Raw genomic sequence first — 27098 nt, 5'->3', positions numbered from 1 at the left:
ACTTTTAAAAAGGGTCCAAATCAACAACAAAAAACAAGACAAGCACTAAATGATTTTTTTTTTTTTTTGTAGACGGAATTGTCTTTGGCTGTTATGTATTTCTGAGTAATATTTATTTATTTTTTTCAGAACTGCTAAAAAATATTTACATTACATACTTTGAGAGGCCAGAGTAAAAACTAAAGATTTCAAAGGCTTATCATTTTGCACACTGGTTTTTGGGCTCCATGACTTTATTTTCCATTAAAGATGGAGGCTTATCTGATTTCACACTACAGAACCTTTTGGTTTCTTTTATTACTACAAGCTCAACAGTGAAACCGCTGTGAAGCAACTCTAGATCATACCATAATGTCAACCATCCAAATGTCATTTTAAGGTTTGTGATTACAAAGGATAAGGAATAAAGTTAAATTTCTCTGAAACTACCAATTAAGAAAACTACTGGGATATTTTTTTGGAAGGGGAAAAAATATATATATTAATGTCTTGTTTTTCATTATTATTCACAAAGTGATGTCAGTGGCACCAATATTACTCTGTGTAGAAGAAACAACTCTTATTAACAAGAGAACAAACCACTACCAATGTAAACCTTACTGTGTGTCAGACTATTCCTTCACCACAAACAACAAACACTAGTGAGCCAAAGACTTTCTCTGAGACTCAGAGCAGAGCTTTAGTTCATTTTGGTACCGACAGTGAGAGCCAACAGCTGCCCCTTCGCTCATTTAGCCTTTGTTCATCAAATAGTAATAAATTAAAAGAAAACGGGAGCCCAGTGCAGCCTGGAAACAACATATGCTGTTGTGACATGGGAATCACACACCGAGGCGACTTATCAGATTGTGAAAACAGTGAAATGGGAACAGTTAGCTTCTGACACAGGCTGTCAAGATGTTACCTCTGACTCCAATGAAACACACTGGTTGTTTGTGTTGAACAATTAACAACAGCCTCTCATTAGCTCTCAGACAAACTGTTGAAACACACCAACTGCAGATCTGGGTTCTCGGCCTGTTTTCAAAACACGACGGCATGCTAAAAAAAAAAAACTGAATCACAGCACATACTTAAAAAAGCTGTTCATATAAATACTGAAAGCACTGCCTTCTGTATACGGAGGAGGCTGCTTGTGACTCGTAAAAAAACATTTCAAACATTCATTTTAAAGAGATTGTTGAGGCTGTAACAAACAGATCCAAGCTTTTAAAGCAACATATTCAACAGGAAGAGATGATTTTCCTTAAGATTCGATTCCAACGTAAACAAAAGAGGGTACAGGAAATTGCCATGTATGAACATTCATTATTGCACTTAAAGATAGCAAACAAGCATCACCCCCAGTAAGCGGCAGTGAGGAAAATCCAACAATTATCAGCAAAGAAAGAATAAAAGAACAATCAGCTCCAAATTCACTCCAGCTTCTAAACATTTAGGAATGCATGTTGGAGAAAGATCTGATGCCCAGATCCTGTGCAGCAAACCTCTAAATGTAAACCTCCTCCAGCCTTTCTAAGAGCGTCCATCAATCACTGAACCATTGCAAGTCTGCAGTGGAAACGTATTATTCAGCAAACAGTGCATACGTGCAACATGCGTGCAACTACAGCATGTGGTAAATACAAACTTGGCAACATCACTGCTGTAAAAGCTTCTCAATAGAAGATGGCAGATGTATGTGCAACAGACCTCAATTAGTCTTAGTTTGAGTTGGAGAAAACCACTTGTTTACCATTTTGAAAAAATTGGCTTTTTAAAAAATTATAAAAGACATACATTGTAGTAAAATTCAGCTAAATTCAAACTAGTGTACCTTCTAAAATAAATATAACTAACTGAATTATTTATCAGTTTATGCATTTGGTTATAGAATCTGATATTATGTCTGTAAATGTTTTTAAAAGGAAAAACTTGTGAATTATTTTGGTCATTCAGGTTAATTCCAAAAGGAAAGATTGACCAAGTAAAAAAAAAAAAAAAGTAGTGGCCAATGTCCTGCCAATACGCCTGTAATATCAATGCTCCTACCTTTTAGCTAGCAGTTACATTAGCTTCACTTTCGCCCACTAACTGATATTACATGGGCACATAAGCCATTGTTTAACCTTCATTAGTTATGTTGTATTATTTCCTACTTTTTGGAAAGTTTACCAGCCTTCTTTTTGGGCTCATAAGGTGTTCGTAAAATACTCGGCGTCTCCTCCATGACGCGTACGAGCAGGTTATCGATGTAATCCTCCAGCTCTTTAATGTGCGTGTCTTTCTTTTTCACCACCTCTTTCTGCTTGATGAGCTCCTGCACGACCTCTTCAAAAGACATATTGCTGTAGGCGGCGGCGCTTTCCTGTGTCGCCTTCTGAAAGCAGAAGAAGAAGCGACACAAGAGTGACGGAAAAGTTTATAACATGTCAGCATCTGAGAATAAAGACACGGGTGCAGATAAATCCTAATGTTCCATCATCACAGACAGGAAAAAGCCTAATTAGGCACGCCAGCCAAAAGTGACATTAACTGTCACATGTAATCTCTTCTATTTCTGTTTCTAATACAAGGTTAATTGAGAGCTGCAAGGATGGACTTATTCTCTGCTGCTTTGGTGCTGACAGGTCAAAGAATTCTTTAACAGATGTTATGATCAGTGCTGTCAACAGCGTATGTTAATCAAGTGATAGAAAAACAGACCAGGGGGAAAAGTTGAACAAATTAAAGCAACTGAAAGCAACAAATTGACAAAAAACAAACAAAACATTCCAATCAAATATTAACGGAATACATTTGTTGACTGATAATTTTTGCCAAAACAAAAAGTTTATTTTCTAGTGTTTTGTAGCAGGGGTTCTCAACGTATAGAGGGATCACATTCCTCAGCCTCCCCGGTAAGGTCTATTCAGGGGTACTGGAAAGGAAGGTTTGCTGGATAGTCGAACCTTGGATCCAGGAGGAGCAATGTGGTTTTCGTCCTGGTCGTGGAACTGTGGACCAGCTCTACACCCTCAACAGGGTCCTTAAGGATACATGGGAGTTTGCCCAACTAGTCCACATGTCTTTTGAGGATCCGGAGAAGGCATTTGACGATGTCCCTCGGGTATTCCTGTGGAGGGTACTCCGGGGTATTGGACTCCCTGATAGGGGCTGTTTGTTCCATGTACGACCGAATTCAGAGCCTGGTCCACATTGCCGGCAGTAAGCCGAACTTGTTTCCAGTGAGGGTTGGACTCCGCCAGGGCTGCCCTTTGTCACCAATTCTCAGTCCCTCCAGGATTTTGCGAGCATTTTTTTGTGATTGTTGAGGGCTAAATTACCTGATTTTGTGGGCCATTTTTCCAAAAGTTGCGCTAATAAAATGCAATTTTTTTTTCAACCCTAAAACATACTTTACTCACAACTGAGTTAAATGTTTCTACCAATTATAAATACATATTGACTAGACATGTTCTAGAAAAGATTAGAAAAAATAATCAGCTTTATTGCTGTAAAGCAAACACCATCACAATTTAGCAAAACATGTCAATACTTTTTCTTTTTTAGCTTATACACTGAGCATACCCTGAATGAAAAAGGTGCAACAGTTTTTATTCAAAATGATCATCAGAAGTGAGTCCGATTTCATTTTTTAGGAGTCGACCCAAATATCTGAAGATTTTAAACACAGTTTTATCCTCATTAACTTCATTTAGTTTTGTCTAATTTTAATCACAAAAATAATGATGAAATATTTAAGTCAATGAAATTAACACTGTAAACAACTACAGAACTTGTCATGAGTGCCATAAACAATCTATGCTTAATATATTTACTCCTCAATATCCTCCTCAGAATCACCAACCCCTGCAAATTCCAACCACTCGTGAGTCTTTGGTTGTGATACAAAAAGACTAGCGCTTTGAGGCGACTGAGATTGATCTTCTCCGACTGGACAACACAAGCTTGTATATGCTGGTAATTCTTTCAACGTCTGCAGAGTTGATCACTGCATCTTTGTAACGCTTGGCCAAAGAACTTGGCACAGGGAGCCTTTCCTGCAGCCCATCCCAGAAGACATCCAGATTCTCGACACCACAGGATGAAACTTTAAGGGCTGGCGGACCTAGCTGAGTAAAGCAAGCATCCATCTCTTCTTACGAGACAGCAGCGAAGCCTGGGATGGACGTGTAGCTGGCCACAGACTTGCTCAAAAAAGAAATGTGCCGAGGCTCAAACACCCTAACGTCTTTCAAAAAGTTGATAGCAGGTTGCCCATCAGACATGTATTTTGCTAGTTTTACCTCTGCATTGTCTTATCCCTGCACCACAGTGTTAAGTATGTCCTTCTTTGTGGCTAATGACAAGTCCAGACCCTCTAAATACTGTGTGCATGCCTCGTACTGTAGTTCTTTGTTTGCCGCAAAGTTCATCTGCAGATCTTGCAGTATTTTAACAGCTTGGTGGTTGCAGGGAATCTGCTCTGAAAAATGTCGAGGAGCCAAAGGATTATTTTGCACTTGTCAGCAATTATGTTGATCTGGACCTGCAGTCTCTGCATGAAACGTTGCACCACAATGATGCAGCGCAGTCTCTCCACAAACTGGGGTGCACTTTGCCACATGTCTAAAAATAAAAGTAACATATTTATTTAAGTTTTTCAATACATTTGAATCTACAAAATTCTATGTGCATGACACTTGCCCGCACTTCCATCTCAATGAAATCTTTGTAATAAGGGGAGGGTTCAGAGTGGTACTGCACAGCACTGAACCTTGAGTTCCATTTTGTAACACATGGCTTTGGAGCTGCGGTTGCTTTCTTTCCTGGGGGGAGTTTTTCAGACACAAACTGAAGGTATCTTCTTTTGCGTGCACCATCTTGATAGAGCATCTGAGAGAAGCTTAACATGAACACATGTTCATGTTAAGGAAGGCCTTTCCAATGAGATTCATGATGTGCGCCATACATACTGTTTCATATAGGCTGCATTGTCTGTGTCAAATACTATGACATTTTCATTTGCGATTGAGCACTCATGAAGACACTGGACCACTGCTTGTGATAAAGTTGAATGGCTGCATTCCTTTAGAAAAACTGTGTCAGCGAGATAGGCTAGAATCCTCCCTGAAACATCCTTCTCAATTGGAGCAATGATAATATTTAGGACACGTCTCCCCCCTACATCTGGAGTTTCGTCAAATATTACAGCAACAGGTTTTTTGGCAACATCGATCATTAGTGTCTCTTTTTCTTTTTGATAGACTGTATCTAAATATTTCTCCTGAAGCTGGTGATAACCCACAATGGCTCCTCCATTGATTACTCTGTCCCTCAGGAATCGTCGCATGGCTGGATGGTCACTGACTGACAGAGGAATGTTGACCGCAGTGCAGGTTGAAACCCAATCTTCACAAATCTTAAAAGAAAAACAAAACATTTTAAATTACACATTCAGGAAATACCGTTATGATTGATTAAAGTAGTTAAGTAATGTGTGAGTGTTATAAAACGCTATATAAATCCAATGACTTATTCATTTACCGTAACTGTTCTCAATTTAAATGTGGTAATAGAAACAAACTTAACCCATTAACTGCAATGTTTACATAATTTTTTTTGTCCCTTAAATATCAGTATAATTCCTAAATGTAATAATTAATAATAATAATTAATAAATATTTTATATACATATAAAACATATTTGTCTTAATTTGACTCACCTTGATTCGTTCTATGCTTGCAATTGCTCTCGAGGCAGCAGCCTCGATGACTGTGATTTGTCGAGTGAGTTGTGCACTGGTTTTGTATTTTCTTGACGTGCTTTGCAGAAGCAAAATGCTTGTCCATCGACGAATTCCGCTTGTGCTCAATGATAACATTGCATTTTGAACAAAAAAAGTTTACCTCTCATGAAGCAACGTTGGGTACTGTTTTGCACGGTCCTTAGCCGATATTTTTGTTGGCAAATACGAGGTATTTCTATCGCACGACTCCACTGAATACATTCTCCCGGCACTGGATGAAAACAGGATGCAACGTAGGCATTTTCTTCATCGTAGGTTCCTTGTAAGCAGCGCAAAGCCCATAGTATATCCTCCGCTGCTTCCGTAGCAACTACAGTATAAGTGCTAAAAGGCCAAAAAAAAACTTCAAACGGCCACATATTTCTATGTTTTTTCAGGGAAGTTGTGGGCTTTTTGAAAAGTTGCAATACCGCACTGATTTTGCGGAGTTTGTGTTAATAGTTGCGATTGCAACATCGCAAAATCCTGCAGGGACTGTGCCCAGAAATTCTGTCCATAAAAGTTATGAACAGAATTTCTAGGCACAGTCAGGGCATTGAGGGGGTCCGGTTTGGGGGCCTCAGGATTGCATCATGTCCAGCGTGTCCTGGGTCTTCCTCGGGGTCTCCTTCCGGAGGGACATGCCCTGAACGCTCTCAGCTGGCCTGGGAACGTCTCGGTATCCCACCGGAAGAGATGGATGAAGTGGCCGGGGAGAGGGAAGTCTGGGCTTCCCTGCTGGAGATGCTGCTCCTGCGACCCGACAACGGATACGTGGAAGAATATGGATGGATGGATGGATGGATGGGTTCTCAACCTTGGGGTTGGGACCCCATTCGGGGTTGTGAGACACTGGGAGGGAGTCACCAGATACCTTCAAGAAACTAAGAATATTATATAATTTATAACAAAAAACTTTGCATAATTTTTCTCTTTTTATTGAATTTTTGCTACATTACTCCCATTTCTGCCACTTCTCTATTAAACTTAAAGTCTTTTCTGCACATTTTTTTCACCTTCAAACCCTTTCCACCACTTTTCCCACCTGTCACATATGTTGACCCATTATTGTCACTTTTAACCTCTTTTCACCATATTTCATGCTTATTTTTGCCAATTTAACCACATTCATTTGAGATGCCCATTATTTGTCAGTTTAAACTTATAATTTCAATATTGACACGTTTAACCCTTTTTTTACCACTTTTTCTCTCAGTTACTGGCCACTTTAATTTGCAGCTTTTAACCAATTTCCAAGATCCCATTTTGGTATCTTTTACACCATTTTTTCCGTCACTTTTAACCCATTTTAATACTAATTAAAATTAGGATTTACATCCTTAAGATATACTATGGCCCAAATAATAATAAACTTCCCAGATAACAGTGGATATTATTCAGATAAATTAAAAAATGTGGTTATCACAGATGCATAGGCTCCACTTGACTGTTCTTCAATGTTCATGTCTGTGTTCAACCACCTTCAGGTACAGTGGGGGTCCCCCGGTCTCTGGCACCTTTATGTTGGGGATTGTGGGCTGAAAAGTTTGAGAATCAATGTTTTACAGGAAGATGAAAAATGATATGATGTACCAGGGTGCCAAATAACAACCCAAAAGAGATGCAACCCAAGCCCGGCTTTGCTCTTTGCGTAGCAGCTCGCTTGGATGGAGCGGCGTGGTACGGTATGTGCAGATCGTATTACGCGAGTACGAGAGGAGCTGTAATCGTTTTTAATGAGGGACCACTTTATCGCTCCAGTGCTGGGCATCCTCCCCTGAACGGATAGTGCAGCAAAAAAGCTTTCCCCCCGTTTGAAATACCACACTTATCAGCTTCGACTCCCATTTACCATTCAAGCCTCCACTCTGGGCTAAAGACAATGCCCAGCGACCTGGAGCACGACTGCTTACCAGGTATCTTATCGCCTCCGACAGCGGCAAACCAAAATGAAATATTTGCAGCAGAGATTACATGTCCAATGTGTGGTGGTCTTTTGAGAGTGGAGCATGGTAACCTATTCCACACACTCACTCAAAGGCTTTTCCGCTCTAAGATACTGTACTTAAAACATCTGAAAAGCAAAAAAGAACAGACAGCCACGAGTGAGCAGGTAGATGTTTTTTTTTTTGTTTAACATTCTTTGACTTCCTATTCCCACACACAAACGCATGCACTCTCTACTCTAATCTGGAGCTTTACTGGTTGGTGACGAAGGCCAGGAAATAACCATGAACTGGAGAAGTAATGATGACCATTTTTTTCGTGATCAGTAGTGAGAAACAGATAAGGCGCAAAACTCTGCATTCGCCAGTTGTGTCATTACAGTTTCTAATGAGTTCAGCTTTGACAATCTAAAAGCTCAGTCCTTTGAAATCTCCCACTGCCCTCCCTCTCCTCCCCCCGCCTCCCCCGCCTATGGTTAATTAGGGCCTTGAAGCAGAGGAAATGGAAGCTGTCGTTTTGGGCTAAACCTAGCAGCGTGCGCGGGGGGACATGTGTGCATGCCGACAGCCCTCAACACCCAGAAAGAAAGGTGAGGAAAGCCATTATCAGCGTTCTTTCTCATTTAGGCATTACTTTACTTAAAGTGGCTGCTGCCTCCTCTGCGTAGGGCTGATTTGCTGTGTAATGGGCCATTAGCTTTCAACTAAAAAGCTCTTCCAATGAAACTGAAAACGCTAAACTACATAACACATTTAAAAAGTTAAATAACACATCGACAAGGTATTTTTTTTTGTTATTATTTGTGAAAAATGCAATTAGACAGTCAGTGTGACAGAAAATTAGGTCTGACCTTATAGCCCTGGATTTTCACACCTCTTCAAATTATGGTTCGATTAGATGTGATGACCGATGTGTGCAGCTGCTAATTAGTGGAATGGGACATCTGATTTTCCACAGGCTTTGAGGATTAACATCACCAGCTGTTAATTCAAATCCAAACTCAGAAATGTCCCTTAAAATCTACACTAAAGTACCCCCTCCCCACCCCCCACTAATACGATCAGGAGCTGTTGAAAGCTTGTGATATCACCTATGGACTCTGCAGTCTTACCTTGTTCTCGCGAATCATGTCCTTCTTCTTGTGGCCAAAGGCAGTAATTTCCATTTGCTTTTTATTACTGAAACATAAAAAAATGCATCTTTAGAGAGGAAAACAACTACCGGTGGAGTAAAAAAATACGTTTAATTAATTTCAAACTCTAAAAGCCACTAAAATCATGACTTCATTTGGATGTCCAGAAAAGAAAAGAAGTGGCAGGTAAAAACAACCACCAGCAGGACATTGTCCTGAGATAAAAACTGTGCAAAGCAACCATTTTCTTCTAAACACATTAAATAGGTCATAAATGTATTCCTTAAAACATGTAAAAAGCCATTCAACCATTTAGAATGTAATTGTGGAGCTGGGCTTCACAAACCGTGTTTAAAATTTCTGTGTTCAGGATTTAATGGGCGGGTCAGAAATCATAACCGCGTCATGTCACGGAGCCATCATTAGCATAAACCCGACCCTGCTGCTGAATTACACCAAACTTCCGCAACATCCAGCGGGCGCAATTCGGCCCCTAGCCAAAAACAAACCACATATTCGGATTTGGGGGAATAAAACATGTCCACTAGTGCCACATTTTTCATGAAATGAACACTTTTTTGCACCGCAATTTTGTTTTTCACCTAGAGCGGGCTTAGTTCTGACTCTACCCGGAAAAGATGCATATATTCGGATTCAGGCGGAGCAGATCTTTCTTTTGGAAAACCAATGGGAGAAGCAGTATTGATGCTGGAGCCACTTTCACACTGCTCTCTCCCATAAACAGTACACGGAGGCGGCACCCTTACTGCACAGGGGTGTGGTTCCAGCGCTTCAAACTGACATGCCCCCAGTGTTTCAGAGCAGAGAGAAGTGCTTGTTTTTCCATGATTTAGAGACCTAATTTTATATACTTTGTAAAAATCACAATGACATGTTTCTGTGGTGTGACAAACTCAAAACACAAATGTATTTCTGCTTTACACAGACTTTAAAGATAAAAATAAATTTTAAAAAAAGTACACATTTAGCCTGAAAATTGTTGAAATAAAAGGTTAGTTCAAAATATTCCTATTGGAAGTAAACTGAGTTTAATGTAACCAATGTGTATTTCTTTTCACCTGACCACTTCTGTACTTGCCTTTAGAATAACATGCTTTCTCTGTATTTGCCAAATCTCTACATTATCAACTTCGATGCCTTCACACAGTTTTACTTCCACATTTTCTCTGCGTTGAACTTAATATTTTTAGGTTTTCCTCCTGATGTCTTTTTTTTTTTTCTTTGATTGTTTAGAAAATAGATAGATAAAATGACCAATTCTGACTTTAATCAAATCTATTTCAGACCAATTCCAGGATTGAGTCTTACAGAAAAATAAACCAGTGTAACAAACTAAGTGTAATATGTTGTCTGTGGCCTCAATGACTGTAAAATACCTGCCTGAGCCATAGGACGGATGACCACAGAGCCACTTTATGACAGAAGCAGCAGTGAAAATGATGAACCAGCGCCTTTAGAGATAAGTGGTTAATTGGGTGGTCTATCTCTGCACAGGATCTCATTACTATAGCTCAGAGGGCTCTGTTATCAAGCCGAGGCTCTCTAAAGAGCCATTAATGACACCTTCCACTCTGATAAACCACAACTTAGTCACAGCACTCAAAAACTCTTTATGGCACACATCTGTAGATGTAGCTGCCTCAGTGGAAATGTTTGAACAACAATACATGACAACAGTGCAATGCAGCACCTATTAAACCATAAGTAAATATAAAAAGACAATATTCTGTAGAGCAGAGGATCGTAATCACGTGTTTTAGGAGTGACAATGTTGGAGCACAAAACTCTGTCTTATGGATGGAGTTTTAACTTTCCAAGAAATAACATTGTAGTAGGAATGCAAGACAAGGTAAGTAAGGTTCAGCGGCTTTTCTAACTTTGTGGAGGTTCTGTGTAAGGTACTGTTGACTGACAGGCGTTTGGGCTGGAAATTCAAAAAGCACGTTGATTATGGGCAGGGCTCCTGGAGCAGTTAAAACACACCGATTCTATAGTATAAAATCTCCAAGGAACAATCTATGCTATGCTAACTACCTACTCCTTACTCACTAAAGGGTCTATTCTCCCATCTGGATTTCAAGCGTTTTTTTTGCACGTCTGCAGTTACGCGCTTCTCTCCTATGCATATTCTCCAGTCTAGGCTGCTGACACGCCCACCGCACAAAAGGTAGACTATGTGTGAATGAAGGTGGGTTGAAGGAAAGAAGACCGTGATGTAATTTGTTTTGGGCTGTCTAGAAATCACGGAACATGGAGTTTTCCCAACGCTTGTAAATGTCATTGAAATCTGTGAAAATTATAAAGTTCACTTTTAATGCTGAACAATATAACAGGTTGATTTGATCAGATCATTGATCAGATTATTGCAGTGTGACTGCGTCACAGTTAACATATCTCTCCTTGATCTTCATCACCTTCATCATCATCATCATCGCTGTAAAGCGTGACCGAGTTAAATGCGCTGGAGATATGAGGAAATAACTCGGGCTCAGAGCGTCCTGCTTTAATACAGAGGGATGTTTGCAATGAAAAAGAACTATTGACTTCCATATTACGCAGTTTTAAATATAAATAGTTTAAAGCGACCTGAGCTGAGCCTCATTAACATATGTGTGGGAACAGTTTCTGGTCCATTAGCATCTGCATATGACAGCTTGTTTCACTCTGTAGTGGATCAAACTGTGACTTTACTTTGGACATAGTATGAAAATAGTTGAATCACTGTGACCAACGTGGACAGAAGTCTGCATCTGTCAGAGTTTTAATTAATCGCGCAGCAGCAGCTGAGTTATCACAGCTGCTGCTGAGCAACGCATGAGTCCGTGTGGCTTCAAATGTAACTAGGTCCATATTTCTAGTGCAATATAATGTTTCACCTTATCGGGGCGCTGCACTTATTCCAGGGTTAGAAGCTCGTAAGAGGAAAGGGACTTACACACACCAGAGAACGCGTGTAAAGCCAGATTTCAATGGGAACACCCATATTTCAGGGCTGCTCCACCCACAGTGCGTAACTGGGATGAAGGCGCGCAGCGACTGATTTAAGAACAGGGGGAGAAAAGCACACAGCCAAAAACAGCACCCCTGAGCTGCTTTTTGGACTTACGCACATGCGAGAATAGCGCCCTATACAGTATCTCTATATTGAATCCAAACTATTTGCCACTAATTTCAGTCAACAGGCGCAAATCTTTATAAAAGGGGAGGGGCTAACAGTGCTGGATCATGATGAAAGAAAGAAGCCACCAAAATATCACAAACCACCTTGATTGTAATAATGTGGTATTAGCAAATCCTAATCCACTAAATGGTTCACCAACTGTAACAATCTATTACACTTTACCAGCTAAACGAGCTACAGTCATCACATCTCTTTAAAATTAAACATCTCATGTTGAGCTGCTGGCACTCGAGCAAGAAAAGCATTTTAAAAGTTTAAAATCTAAAGAGCAAGAACACAAGACTTATGGGCCACCGACAAAGTTTTGGGCCTCGAGTTTGACACACGTGTCTTAGACGATAATAAACGCACTTTAAAAATCAAGTCAATTTACCATTTACTCACATCTTATATTTTTAATTATTTCTTTTTAGTCTTGATGACATTTGCATTCAGCTTTGGTCTAAACTTATTAGCATTCTTCTTAGTCTTCTAACTATTCAATTGACTAAAAAAACATGTGCTTTAATTATTGACTGCTACTCTTACATTTGTTAGCACAGACGATACATCTGATTGTTTATGATGTTATAATTGCATTATTATAAAATCTATTCACAATAACTTGCCACTACCTCAAATCTAGCCACTGAAACATTTTGTTCCAATTATTTTTCATTTTTTGAATGCATTTTTGTCTTTATTTCTTTTTGTTTATTTTTTTATGTAACTAATGTAATTTAGTCATCCTGATGTTGTTAAATCTACTCTTAGTCTAGGTAAAAGGGTATTGTAGGCAAAAACTGATCAGGAACTGTTAATCTATGAATAAAACAGCTGCTTTGTTGTTGGGTATTAAATTCTAAATATGATGAACCACAAATGGGGAAAACATCAGGACTACCTGGTTTTGTAGTTGGAGCTGAATGGGTTAGTGTCTCCTTGCGAGTCACCACTAAAGGGGTTTGGAGAGCGCAGGTCTCCGGAGCTTCCCGATCGCCCTCCGTTGGTCTTGCGGCCTTCCTTCTTTCCAGTCACGCGATCCAGTAGGCTGACCTTCTCCTTTTTCTCCTTCCGCTCCGCCCGGGACCACAGCTGCTCTTGCTCCCCCTCGAACGGGTTGTGGTTGCGTGGGAGCGTGGCATACTTCTGTGGCAGGGTGTCACTGATATCAGTGAAGGGGTCACCGTGTGCTTTGCCATCCTGGTAGTCAGGCACATCGCTCTGTGAGCGCTTGTGAGGGCCACCTGTACTTCCAGGAAATAAAACAAACACAGACGTAGTTATGAGAAACACTCAAATTTTGTAGAAAGAAAGATCACCGGAGACAGCACAAGCACAGTATATCAATGAGGGTTTTTTTTTTTTTTCTATCATTTATATGACAATTGACAGTTTCTCAGACTTGCAACATCTGATTTAAATAATCTTAACCATGGATAAACTAAGAATTGACTCATATCCGTGAAAAGATACAGAAAAAATGACATTTGTTATGAAATCCAAATTTTATGACGACATACAGGATGATTACCTGAAGTGTTAAACATCATATGTACAGCTAACATGGAGTCCACAGTCGGATGAAAAAAAACATTACATTTGCAAGTCATGGTGCACACGCTGCAGCCCTTTGGTCAGACAGTCCTGGTGAGACTGATGCTCATATTTGATTAGCATCAGTTATGCAAAACTTGAATTTTTACATTTTCCCATTAATTTCAATTGAAAATTTTCAACTTTGAAAATTCCCAGAAAGTTGCAACCCTTGTTGAAATGTTTTTAATTGAATTATTTTGAATGGATGCAGATATGCATGTTTCAATATGATATTTATTTAAAAATTACCTGCAACATCTGGTTTATTCTAATAAATAATTACCATGAAAAGTTTATATTCATGAAAATTCCCAAAATTCTCAAGCTCAAGTTTCTATGGAAATTAACCAGAAATGTTCTTCCTCTTTACAACCCTAGTTATTAGCATACAGTGCTGTCTACAGTAGTTCAATAATAAATAGAGATCTAACTGTAACCATAGTGATCTGTAATGAGTGAACGGTATCAGCTGGTGCAACTTTAATTGTTAACTAGACCTAACAACTCTTTACAAAATGATATAAATATGAATTATTTAAGACCCATTAAACATGATAGATATATAAATGATGTATTTTTCAGATTGATTGTTTCTATTTTACATGCTTAGTGATATAATTTGTACCTTTGATTTCCATTGAAATGCCAAAACAAATCTTATTTACAGACATATATATACAGATACATATAATAAACACAGATCACAGAACCATCAGTGTAAACCAGGTCTCAGCCTGTGTGGGTTGCTCAAATGTGTGTCGTTTTTACAAATATCATGGAGGCTGGTTTTTGAAAATAAATATGAGTTAATAAGTGTGTAGCAGTGATTGTGTGCCTTTGTGTGTTTGCTCTGTGGTAGACCGGTAAACTATGAAGGCATCCTCCAATCCTGATCAGTATGACAGTAAACGCATCCCCATAGCATTGCCATGAGCTTTGCTTAAAATTGCTTGTTGCCTAATTGCAGCTTTAATGGCATAATGATTAAACAGGGCTCGAGACTGCGACCAAAATGGTCGCATACGCGAGTATATTTTCAATGTGTGCGAGTAAAATTTTTATCTGGTCGCATCCGTGCGAGTGCGTATAGGGTGATGTTATTTTATAGGAGCGGCTGAGCGCCTCATCACGTCCCACAGATTGCACTTCTCTTTCTCTCTCGGCGCTGTGGGACTACCGTAAAACTGTCTATAAACAGGCACTGCAAATTGGCTGGCGGCTAGGTTGACCGAGGATTTCGGAGCGGAGGCTGGCTTGATCGCAGCGCTGCGGGTGAGGAGACGGTGCACGCTCAAGCAACTTTGCTACGGTGAATAAGCCGAGTACAAACACCAATGTGCTCCTTTGGAGTGCGTGCGGTCCGCTATGAACAGAGCCAGACATAACGAGTCCTTCACTGAGTGCACACTCACATTGAGGGCATCAGTAAAAAGGAAGAACGTGCTGAACGCTCATCAGAATCAGCATGGAGGGACCAGAACTGATGGACTGTGATGTCAGGCCAGATGTTCAGCAGTGGTTCTCCCAGAGCAGGGGTCTGCAACCTGCGGCTCTAGGGCCAAATGTGGCCCTTTGACTCTTTTGCAATGGCTCCCTATAGCTTTAAAAAAAACTATTGAAATAAAGTTATTTTTTACAGAGGCTATTAATGATTAATGACAAATGAAATCGAGATATAACAATTTGTTAACCTAAAATAAATCACGTTGTGCAATGACTCAGCACCTTCCTACTTCATCTCCTGCAACATCTACAGACCAACTTTCCTGCACCTATGGCTAACCTTAAGTTTTAAATCCCTGGTAAGAAACTAAACCAACAAAAACACTATTCTGGAAGAAAATAGAGATTTAATTGTGTGGGGACAGATTCATTTAACCACCAATGTGCAGGTTAAATGTGCATGTTTTATATGTGGCAAGAAATGAGCAATTAGCATGTGTTGATCACATGATCATGTGTTATCAAATGCAAGTTACTTTTTGTAGTCTTTCAAATACATTAACTAAAAAAATCTTCGTGTTCATGTAAACTGAGATGTGTAAGAATTTGAAGATACAAGATACTGTTTTATTTCTTGATGTCAATTTATTTTATTTTAAACTATTTTTAAGTTTCCATTTACATGATCATTATAAATCACATCAAATTAAATCAAACATTATTCTATATAATTTTAACTGTATCTAATTTAAAACACTGTATTGTCTTCATTGAGAAGGTATTTTTTGGCTCCAGGAGGATTTTAATCCAGGTGAGATGAGCTTAAATGGTTCCTTGTAGAGTAAAGGTTGCAGACCCCTGTTCAGGGGAAGAGGGTTAGTGTAGAGCCCTGTTAAAGTAGGACATTTGTCTGTTCTGTGTGTGCGTGCTTGGTATTGCAGATTTTGTGTCTCTACCTTTACAATAACAACTTTTAAGATAGAACGTTTAAAGACAATTATACATTGATTGGATTTAAGTGTGTTGTTGGTGCAGGAAAACTTTAAAAAGATGCAGTGTTTATACAGAGTTAAAGACCCCTGAGAAAACACGGTGAGAGTTAACTGTTGTTTTGAGTCATCACAGCTACTGTGGGAGGCAGCCTGGCCAAAGAAGACCTAATAAATTAGTTTGGTTATTTGTTTTTTAGACATTGGATTCAATTTAAAGATCAAGTGGTCCATAATATATAATAAATCTTTCTATAGATTTTTTTTACCTTCATCATTCATCATTATCCAGTAGAACATATGCACTCAATATATTCAAATATTAATAAAAACTAGAAAACCTCAATAGATTATTACCATGAGACAATGTGAATTTCCTGCCAGTATAAAATGGGCCCTGATACCAGTGGAGTGCTGTAAACAAGAAAACCTATTAATACCAGAAAAACTTTAGATTAGGTTAATCATACCAAAGGTTTAATAAATGTTGTCTGCCCTAAACTTTGTAAATATAACACACACTAAATACAGAACATCTCACCATGTGTTGGACCAGGTTTGGACAGATTTAGTGTTGTGATGAACTTGCATCTTAGTTCCAGCAAGATTTATTTTGTCCTCTTTTTTGAACAGTATGTTAAGTTGAGGTTTCGTTTATTCAGACAAGGTTTTTCAGATCCTTTTTATCTCCTGACATGTTTCGACTGTCAACTGCCAGTCTTTGTCAGAGGAGTTCTGCTGATCGCCTTTGATGGTTCCTTTGAAGTTTCAATTGACTTCCTTGTAACAGTTCCAGCAAGATTAATTTTGTCTTCTTTTTGCATGTTGAATGATAAACATTTTCTGAAAAACCTTGTCTGAATAAATAAAACCTCAACTTAACAAACTTGCATCTTATTCATATTGAAGTTTTTGACTAATAAAAAGTTCTTGTTCTCACCCTTTTCTTCTATGGAGTTCATGGAGTCTAGCTTGGGGCGAAAGTGTCCCCCGATCAGATCTGACATGGAATGAGCAGCAGAGAGTTTATGGGCCCCGCTGAGCAACGGTCTCTTCCCCTTTACATCTGTCTTGGGTTGTGAAGTGGGGGCGACAGACTGACCACTGGTCTCTGAGTCACACGCTGCCGACCGAGGCAAGATTGCAGACGATGTGTCCCCGAGGCCAGCGTCGTGCTTGCGACCCTTCATTTTGTTCTTGAGCTTGGAGAAAGGCGAGCGTGGCTTTTCCTTCATGGAGAGGTCGAACATGCTGGCTGTCATATTGTTCCGCATGAACTGAATACTGACTTGGATGCGACCTCTTTCTTTCCTTTTCTTCCCCGGCTTGGACTCCAAGGAATACCAGCTGCAATAAGAGCGCAGAAAGCTTAGACTAACAGTATTCCATGAGACAAATTACATAAAAGAGATTTAGAAAAATCCCTTATGTTGATTACTCTTTAGTCATCATAATTCGACAGGAATACAAAGTTGCAAAACAGTAAATGTCATTCCACAATCGAACAATATGATGAAAAACTATTCTTTGATTGTTCTAATGGGCTCTACCACCGCCTTTATGGATGCCAGGGAAAAGGCTAATTTGAGCAGACTAATCCTGAAGCTGTGCTCAAACGCCGAGGCTTAAATCATTTGAACTTCTTTTTACACGAGCGAGAACACAATTTATCATTCAGAGGGTAAACTCTATTCTCTGCAAGGTGAACATAGGAAATAGCCTGCTGCAGAATAATGTAAAGCCTTTTTCAGGCTGTGCTCGGGCTCCTATTTGTTTAACCTTCCTGCTTTTTCAACTGGAAGGAATGAAATGTATGCCTCTGCTCTGAGAGACATAAAGTGGCATTTGCACAAATCTGGCCTTTGTTCAGAAATGCAATGACAAGCAACTGGGAGACGGCAATACACATTGCTGTGTGGCACAACAGCTCATACATGCTAATGAGATGTATCAATGTGTTTAAAAGGTGTTTATTAGGAATCCAGCATAAAAAGGAAAAACATATCAGTTATTTCTGTATATTTATTAAATTACTATACCAGCCAATGAGAGCATTATAAATTACAATATAAGATTTTCACTCACTTAGCTTTATTGTATGTACTGTCATCAATGCAACCAGTTTCTCAATCCTACACTGGTGCCACATGGAGAACTCCTTCAGTGAAACCATGTTGGTCTTCATTTTAACACAATCACCGATTTCCTTTTGGGTTTTAATGAAGAACGGAGTATTCATTACTTCAGTTTTCACATAAATTGTCCTGATGTGAGAGCTTGATGTTGCCAAAATGTCTTGATGTTAGCATTTTAAAAACCGCAGCTGCTGAACGCTCTTTAAAACCCTCCGGCTCATGGCCTCATAGCCCAGTCTAATTCCCAGACCGGCTATTCTGCACTTTGGCTGATCAGCAGCCACAGCATGCGGCTGCCATGGGGCCGTGGCTGCACCTCACATGTGTCTCAAGGCCAAGATAAACCTCTCCGTGCTTGGAACCACAATACTCCCACCCGGGCTGAGACCGCTGGGAAACTCCTCACAATCAACAAACACAGGTGTGCGATAATTATGGGCTGCCTACTCGGATATCAGGACGAGTTTCCTCCTCAGTATGTGAGTTTAAAAACACAGCAGGCGGGATGAGGCAAACACAGGCCCACTGTGTAGTGTGGACTCAGTTTCATGGGGTTCCAGCATCATTGTCGACTATGATGAGGCAAAGTGGCCATATTCATTATTACACACTCTTTGGTTCTAGAACCTAAATCAATGAAGTTCACACGGATGAACATATTGTAATTGTCTCAATATGTTGATGTACTGTACTAATGTCTTTCCATTCTGAAAACATGAAGTAAGTAATTAACACCAGATCCAATCTGGTTCTTTAGTTCCTGTCTGCTTAAAACAAAGGGGTTTGTGTACGTGTGCAAGTGTGTGTGTGCATGCTGTGGACTGTGAACTGTGGACTTTCGTCCAGGTTGCTTTCATTTTTTTTTTTTTTTTTTTGCTTTCAAAAAAGAAGCAACCCAGTCTCACTCCAGTGTGTAATAACTACGCATCGCGCGTTGGACAAGTGCAGACATTTTGTGGAACTTCTCTGAAAGCGTAAAATTAGTACGCATCATTTGCCCAGTCTTTTCTTTGGGGGAATACTTCAGGTCACAAAACAGCCAAATCAGTCTGACTGAGAAATGGAAAACAGGCTTGTGTCTTTGGCTTTGTTTTGAAAGCATTTATAGTGAGAAATGTACCCTTAATTTTCAGAGAATCCATACAGTTTATGCATATGATTTGTATCTTTTCAACAAAGTTGAATCACAGAAACGAACAAACTACGGCTCATATACTGTACATAAACTGAATAGATACTATGAAAGTTAAGTGTATATTTCTCTCTATAAATGTTATCAAAACAAAATTTAAACCTCAAGCACTTTTAAAGCTGCAGTATGTAGAATCCTCCATCCGCTCCCCGTTTCGAAACCAAAACTTAACCCCCCTGTGGAGCTCTACGCAACTTTTTTCTCAATAGAGACTAGTGACAAATGTATGGATTTTATCTTGTGTTATTGGAGAGTTACCTGGTGTTTTAGAGACTGACATGAAAGCACGTATCACTCTGTAGTTACTGCCCTGAACGACGGCTCCTGCCGTCAGTCCCTCCCCGCTAGAGAGCTCACGGAGGCAGCTGTGATTTCAGCTGCCTGCCGCTTAGGGCAGATTGACAACCATCACTCCGCATCCAGACTGTAAAATGAATATTGTCTGTTCTCTCCACCTTGAATAAACTTTTAGGTTTACAGGCGATGTATTTCGTCTGTTCTCACTCTCCCTCTGACACAAGTGTGTGCGTTGGACTCTGCGCAGTCACGGGGATCTGCAAATCTGTTTAACGCCGCGATGGAGACTTCTGCTGGAACGTCCACCATTGAACATTCACTACTCTCAGATTGTGAACGGGTGCAGACTTTTGAAGAGCAGCTCAAACAGCCAATACTAAGGCCCAAAACAGCTCATGGAGCACCCAGTTTGTAGAAAGATCTCTGACTGAGTCAGTTAAAGGAGCAGACATTCACTGTCCACTCAGAACAATTTGGATTACAATATGCTCAAAGACGATTCTGTAAAGCGACTTTGAGTGTCCAAAAAAGGCGCTATATAAAATTGATGCATTATTATTATAGTTATGAGACTGTGCCAAACTAAACCAAATTACAGACTTCTGATAACTTCCTCTATCTAAACAGTAATCTTGAATAAACGGCCAACCTCCTACATTTAAGAACTCTACAGTTCAAAGACACAGCAGTTAACAAGCTGTGAGCTTATTTCTATAATATCTAATGTACTTTTTGTTTGAGTATATCAGGCAGCACTTATAGTATAGATTTTTTTTTTAATATTCTGTGTAATGTTAATTACATTGTTGGTTTACTAAAGTTTTGAAATTTATGTTTTGCATTTTGTTCCATACTGTACCAAAAATGAACCAAACCCTGATCTGACGGAGGCATGTATCGAACCGTGATTTTTGTGTATCGTTACACCCCTAATATATACACACACACACACACACACACACACACACACACACACACACACACACACACACACACACACACACACACACACACACACACACACACACACACACACACACACACACACACACACACACACACACACACACACACACACACACACACACACACACACACAGTGATATAAAAGGGATTCATTTCTGCACATACCCATTTAAAGGTCCGATATCAGGCTATTTTTCACCCATCTCCATTTGTTGTAAGAACCCCGACAACATAGTATTTGAAGTTTATTTCCCCAACTCGCCTGTTTTCCAGAGTCACTTTGATGACACTTCTAAAAACAGACTCTTTTGGGGCCTTCATGCATATGCCTGAGTAGGTGTGTCTGTAGACACAGACTTCATGCTACACTCTCGGAGAGGGTGATCACCAAAGCGATTTTTTATTGCCACCCACTAGAGCTGCAACTAACGATAATTTTAATAGTTGACTAGTCATGAATTATTGAAACGATTAATCGGATGACAAATCGTACAATTATTTGCTCTATGTTGCTACAATTTTTTTTAGTTTGGCTTGGGGCAAGTTATGACAAATAAAAACAACAAATAAATAAAACTTTTCCAAACTTAAAGTGTAAACACGTTCCTTACAAACACAAATTAAATTGAATACATCAACATTAGAATGTCCTTTAGCAACAACATTTTCACATTGAAAAAGGCTACAATAGCTTCTGACTCAAAGAGCTATTCTTGATCGGCTGATATTTTATACCACATATTCGTGTGTCACTCTATTAGTGTTATTGTATCTGTAATTCATTTATTTTCTCATTTATAATCGAATTATTTTCTAAAAAAAAAAAAAAAAAAGCACATAAAAAGTAAAAATAATTCCAATAGTGTTTTTTATTGCTGCTGAATCTTGTTCATTTTATATCTGATAATGAGTGACATGAAGTTATGGTTGATAAATATCTCTGATTTCCTATAAATAAACCAGATCAGCCTTGATGATTTAATCATTAATCTACTGAGAGCAGAACTAAGAGGTTATTTAAGTGTAATAATCACAATAGTTACATTACTGTCTAATGGGACCAGCTTTGTCTGTAAACACATGAAATATAACTAAAAATATTGTGTTTCACAAGTTGATTAATAGTGACGGCAGTATTTATGCTGACATTTATTTCACACAACCTGTGACATGTTGGCTTTTATCTTTCCATTCTAGTGTTATATCTTTCCATAAGTAAATCTGTGTCTCTTTGTGGTTTAATGACAGTAAGCCTTGTTCTTTTTACTTGGTCTATTCCTTTAATGAAGTCATTAGCATTAGCTCTAAGCACAGTCTTATATTTCTGAGGGTTAGCTTAGCATGCTCTAGCAGAGCAGGTTCATCTCTGTCAATGTGTTTCTGGGAACTTTGGGTGGATCTGACGAAAGAACTTGGACTGGTTCACTTTGTTGGATGATTGTCTGGTCTTAACCAAATAGCGGTCCACGATCTATCGCAGCTCGGTAGCTTCAGGTAGGCTTACACGAGCAGTGCCAGACTGTGTGTGAGCGGCGCCGACAGAGCGAAGCTTCCGGTAACGTCGCTCGAGAGAATAATGTTGAAAAAAAACTTGGAGGCAATTTTGGCCCCTGGAACAAGGTTTTTAGGGATGTTCTTGGCTAAATTGAGGGACAAATGGCCTGTGGCTCTCACTAATTTCCGTCATGGGAATTTATTGTTTCTATCTTACATATTCTTACCGCTGTGTCGCAATGGGTCACAAAAGCGTCAGTTCATGTCAAAGGCGATACAACAGCTACTAAAAATGGAACTGATTGTGAGCAATCACACTGCGCTTCGGATTATCTATATACTGAATGTATAAATATATTATCTGTGGATAAAGGGACCAGTGGTTAAGGAAGTAGGCTTGTAATCGTAGGCTCACTGGTTCAAGCCCAGCCCCGCTTTGCACCCAAGCCCTTAGAGCCAACCCTTATCCCGAAGTTCCAGGTCAACTACAGTCTGCATACACAATCAAAAGACAAGGGAGGTTGGCCCGACTGACTGAATGACTGTTGATTTTTGCGACAGTGCTGTGGCGCTTGGGGCCACTCGGGGCTCTAGCATTAAAGTTACGGGTCTAGCGCCCCTAGAGGCCAAAAGTTACACAGTGTGCCTTATACCTGGCTGATCTCACTTGAGAATAAACCATGCGTGTCTCCTGAAACAAGTTAGACACCTGACTCCTGATTTAGACTTTGAATGTTTTTTTTTTGGTTTTTTTTCCATAGTAAATTCAGTTAATCTCTAAACAGACCAACTGCTTTTTGGTTTTGTTTACAAAAGCATTTGGACACCTTTGGTTCTAAACTCACAACTGCATATAAAGTGTACAAATCAATCCAGCATCAAAATTCTTCCTTGTAAAAACTAACAAAACCCTGAAGCTGAGAAAGATATTTCTTGAGCCTTTTGGGTTATGTGTTAACATTCAATAGCACCAGACATCTGCTCGATGAGGAATTCCCTTTTGAGCGTTTGGGTGACTTTGGAATTCAGTTTGCAGACTTCACAGAAGAAATACATCTAATTACACTTCATTACATCCAAACCAATGAATCACCAGTTAAAGAGACGGCTGTGATTTCATTCACATCTTATGAAAAAGATATTTGACGAGTGACTAACAAGACATGTTTGGCCAGCTCCACTTGTTTCCTGTAGCCCTCCTGCTACTCACCGTGTCAGTGAAAAAACTAAAAATAATCTTTAAACAAAGCCGGCGAGTTCAAAGGCTCCACAAACAATAAAGGGATGGCAAGACATAATAACCATGTGATCAATAACTGAACACTCTGCAATCTGCACTGACAGTCAGTTTAGATGGTTTAAAGCTGTTCCATAGTTTGAATTTAACAAACAATTTTTTTAATTCAAAATAAATGGAAAAAAAAACAAAATCTGACAAAGACAGTGCAAATTAAAACCACAAATCGGTTTTGTTTTGTTTTTTAAAATCATGTGGTTTGGAAAATCTTCAAGATATGACTCACAAAACACTGCTCATTTTAGAAGCCTAATACAGAAGTAACACGGGCACCAAATGACTGATTTGGCCCATGCTGTAATCCACTCGTGACTGGAATAAACCTGGAAATTCTTTCCACTTCTTCTAAGAAGTTTGTCTCTGTACAAACTGTGATCTTAATAAACACATCTCAAGAGCTAGGTGATGCTATGAGATTTTAACTTGTTAACATCTTTTGATTTTTTTTGTCACTCACTAAATGAGCATCACAGTCGCTTTGTATAATATTGCAAATTTGACAGTCACAATACTTACTAAATACTAAAATAAAGATCTGCAATGATTAGTGGCCTTACATCAACTGAATTAATGTTGCAAAATAATTCTTGTCCGAAAACCGAAACCCCGAAGTAAATCATTATGCAAATTATTAGTGCTATTGCTCTGAATGTGTACGAACCTCACTAAAATTAAAACATTGCAATTGCATTAATTAATATTAAGGCTTCAAAGAATAAATCAATTAAAAATATGAAAATATTTATTTTGCACCGACATTCCAACAATGCACAATATAACATCAAATAACATACAAAATGTTTAACTTGGCCCCACTCATACATTAAATAGTATCGTACAGGCCTATAACTGACTGGACTGCTGAAAGAGAGACAAATTAAATATGTTCTCTCATAAAAAGACAAAGTGCATTTAAGTTCTTGATGAAGAGCAGCTTGACTGTCTCCATTCTCTGTGTTCATCGCAGCTTGCACGCTGGTTTAATACCATCCAACATGTAATGATCTTTATAAGAAGTCATCACATCCTGTTTTGGACAGCTTTTTTCGGTGAGAAAAGTGTTTTCGGTGGCTGCAATTTCTCGGTGCAATACTTCAAATAGCATTATAAAAGAGCCATGAAAGTTACACCAAGAAAAGGAAAACAATAACATTTCCAAATTTCAATCTTCAACTCGTTAAATCGATCTGATACTCACTCTGTTTTCTTTCTCTGTTTGTTGTCAAAAATCTGATTGAGATTGATGGACCTCTGACCCAGGAACTTGTCCATCCCAACCAACGACCGATGCATCACTATGAGGCAGAGTTCGTACACCTCTGGGTTCCCCTCCAGGAGTAGACCAGGTAATTCAAAGGACGCTTCTTCTTTCCACACTGGGCTGAGCGTCTTCTCTGCCACAGATGTCGAGTACTTTTCCTTGCCCAGTTGGATGATCGTGTAGGCATCATTTGTCCCATTTTTACCTTTGGGCTGTAAACAGCTAGCTTGAAAAACAGTGGCTTGGACATGGGTTGGAAACCACTTCTGAGACTGCTCGCTCAGTGACATTGTAAGCAGTATATCCACTTACATAAATCCCATTCAATCAAATCAGTTCTAATGTATTTGATTTTTGGAGTGTGAAAAAAAAACTATAATGATCCGCTAAAGCTTGCTGACTGAGTGGGTGTGGTCTAAGCCACTAGATGAGCGATTATTACTGCCAATGACAATTGTAACAGACTGTGCAAGCCTCATCCTCTGTTAAATCAATAATGTCCAAGCCACTGGTGAGTCATCTGCAAAGGAACAAACAAAAAGAGAAGGGCTCAGGATGTGTTCTGGTTGAAAAACATGAGTCATGTGAGGCTAATTCTGAAGCCAACTTTAAAGGAAGTCTCTCACACATGTATCTGATTCATTCAAAACAGAAAATTTGATTTTACTAAATGGATAACTAAGCATAGCATAATTCACTTTATTTTCATTAAAGCCAGAACGAAAACACATTTTAGGGTTAGACTTGTGTTTTAACCCTGCTTCACAAAAGCAGTCCATACAGGGACTTGGAACTGTAGGACCTAACTTAGCCGTTAAATGTACGTAGTGTCTAGAGTTCTGGACCCCAGACAAACCAGATTATAGTTCCGGCACTTCCTGTGCACATGTGCAGTTCCATCACTACCGGACGTTTTATACATAAGCAGTGCACGGTGCTTGTATTACCACTGTGTCAGGATGGCTGAGTGGTCAAGACGCCAGACCCAAGGATTCTTCCTTTTGCTGGCGTGGGTTCCAATCCCACTTTTGACATCTTTTTTCATTTTAACATATTTAACAAGGAAAATTCCACCTTTGAAAATACATATGCGGAAAAAAAGAAACATTTCAGGGTATTTCCTGGGTTAGGATTAGGGCTAAAATAAAGCTGACAGAACTATATCTAGAATGGGACGGGTCTACCGGCATACTGCGCATGTGCACAGGAAGTGCCGAAACTATAGTCCGGTTTGTCTGGGGTTCGAGTCCGTATTGCTAAATGACCTCATTCTACACTAATGTGTAAATTCAAAGCGCAAAACATGGTGAGTGTCACAATAGCAGCTAAAACCTATAAGAGCTTGTTTATGGTCCAGTTGTCTTTTTCCATTTTTAACCGGTTAATTTAGAGTGACAAATGCATACTATTGAAGTGAATAAGTTCTGTGGTGAGGTCCAGAGATTAATTTTATGTGCAGCATTAATGAGAAACTAACATGGGTGTTGGATGACTCATGGTGTCATGTGAATGGGTAATATATATTTTTGTCCCCATCACTCTTGTTGTTTTTGTTTACAGTTATTGTTGCCGTACGACCAAAACAGCTTTGCTTACCTGTAAAATAAACATAAACGTGCATGTGGGTAAAGACAAACGCAATGAAATCCTCACAAAATGTCTGGTCTCCTTTCAATATTGGTGTATGGAAGAATCCTGACTTAAGAAATAAGAACAAATCATCTTATACAGTATCACATTAATAGATCATGCATTTATTAATTGTTTATACTAACTTTATGAACTTACTGTTTGCATATTTAATCAGTTGTGGGTCATTTTTAGGAATTTGGTGATTATCAATCCAATCTAGAAAGTTCTGAGTGTGCTTTCCTACTCTTTGCTATCTGACCCTGTGATTGTGGGAATCATGCGAGTACAATAAAGTTATTAAATACTAATGACTGCCAATTTATTATCAGAGGGCAGTGAATACTGACTATCACCAATCTGTGATTCGAAGTTAACTTCACAGTTAACACAGAACTCCAAACCGGTTAATTCATCATTCACAACTGAGCTTTAGTTCCCAAAGTTATAATCTTCCCACAAGTTTGTCACAACAACAGTAGCTAAGCAGCCTCTTCTGTTTTCTAAACAAGCCTGGGATAAGTTTTAAAGGCGTTCATGTGGAATGAATGCAGGTCAGCGTTAGCTCCCTGTGGCTAGCAGCAGCTAACTGATTACACACAGCTGCTTACCTCGTTGCCATGTTCCCCGACACAACAACCACAAACAGCCCGTCAGCTCTGCTCACACCGCCTGTACACACACATTCAGGCGGTAGGCTCCGAACCAAACGTCAGCTAACGCCGTGCAAAGTGGCTGTTGTTGTTGTGCGGCTCCATCGTTGCTCTCTGACAGTCCGAAGGATTT

At 39.3% G+C, this 27098-nt stretch overlaps 1 protein-coding gene across 2 annotated transcripts; it reads right to left on the bottom strand.

The window, feature by feature from the left end:
* On the bottom strand, positions 1-27098 carry rab11fip2 (RAB11 family interacting protein 2 (class I)). 2 transcript variants are annotated; one of them, XR_003675688.1, is made up of 7 exons: positions 26924-27098; positions 24621-25203; positions 16982-17388; positions 12915-13257; positions 8809-8875; positions 8548-8677; positions 2274-2359 (listed from the first exon to the last, which is right to left on the bottom strand). XR_003675688.1 is itself a non-coding variant. In XM_028469476.1 (6 exons), exons 2-6 carry the CDS (start codon positions 24971-24973, stop codon positions 2135-2137), a joined length of 1395 nt encoding a protein of 464 aa, XP_028325277.1. In that variant the 5' UTR covers positions 24974-25203; positions 26924-27098; the 3' UTR covers positions 1-2134. The 2 variants fall into 2 exon arrangements, 1 of the variants encoding a protein (XP_028325277.1); XM_028469476.1 differs by lacking the exon at positions 8548-8677 and having other exon boundaries at positions 1-2359.

The sequence above is a fragment of the Gouania willdenowi genome, chromosome 15, assembly GCF_900634775.1.
Source record: "Gouania willdenowi chromosome 15, fGouWil2.1, whole genome shotgun sequence".
In the NCBI taxonomy this organism is placed as follows: domain Eukaryota; kingdom Metazoa; phylum Chordata; class Actinopteri; order Blenniiformes; family Gobiesocidae; genus Gouania; species Gouania willdenowi.
This window is presented reverse-complemented; position numbering and strand designations above follow the sequence as displayed.

Coding starts and splice junctions, on each gene's coding strand:
- rab11fip2 (XM_028469476.1), bottom strand. CDS start 24,973: ATGTCACTGAGCGAGCAGTCTCAGAAGTGGTTTCCAACCCATGTCCAA. Junction 13,258..16,981: donor GAACTCCATAGAAGAAAAGG/GTGAGAACAAGA, acceptor CTGGAAGTACAG/GTGGCCCTCACAAGCGCTCA. Junction 8,876..12,914: donor AGCTCCAACTACAAAACCAG/GTAGTCCTGATG, acceptor TTTATGTTTCAG/TAATAAAAAGCAAATGGAAA.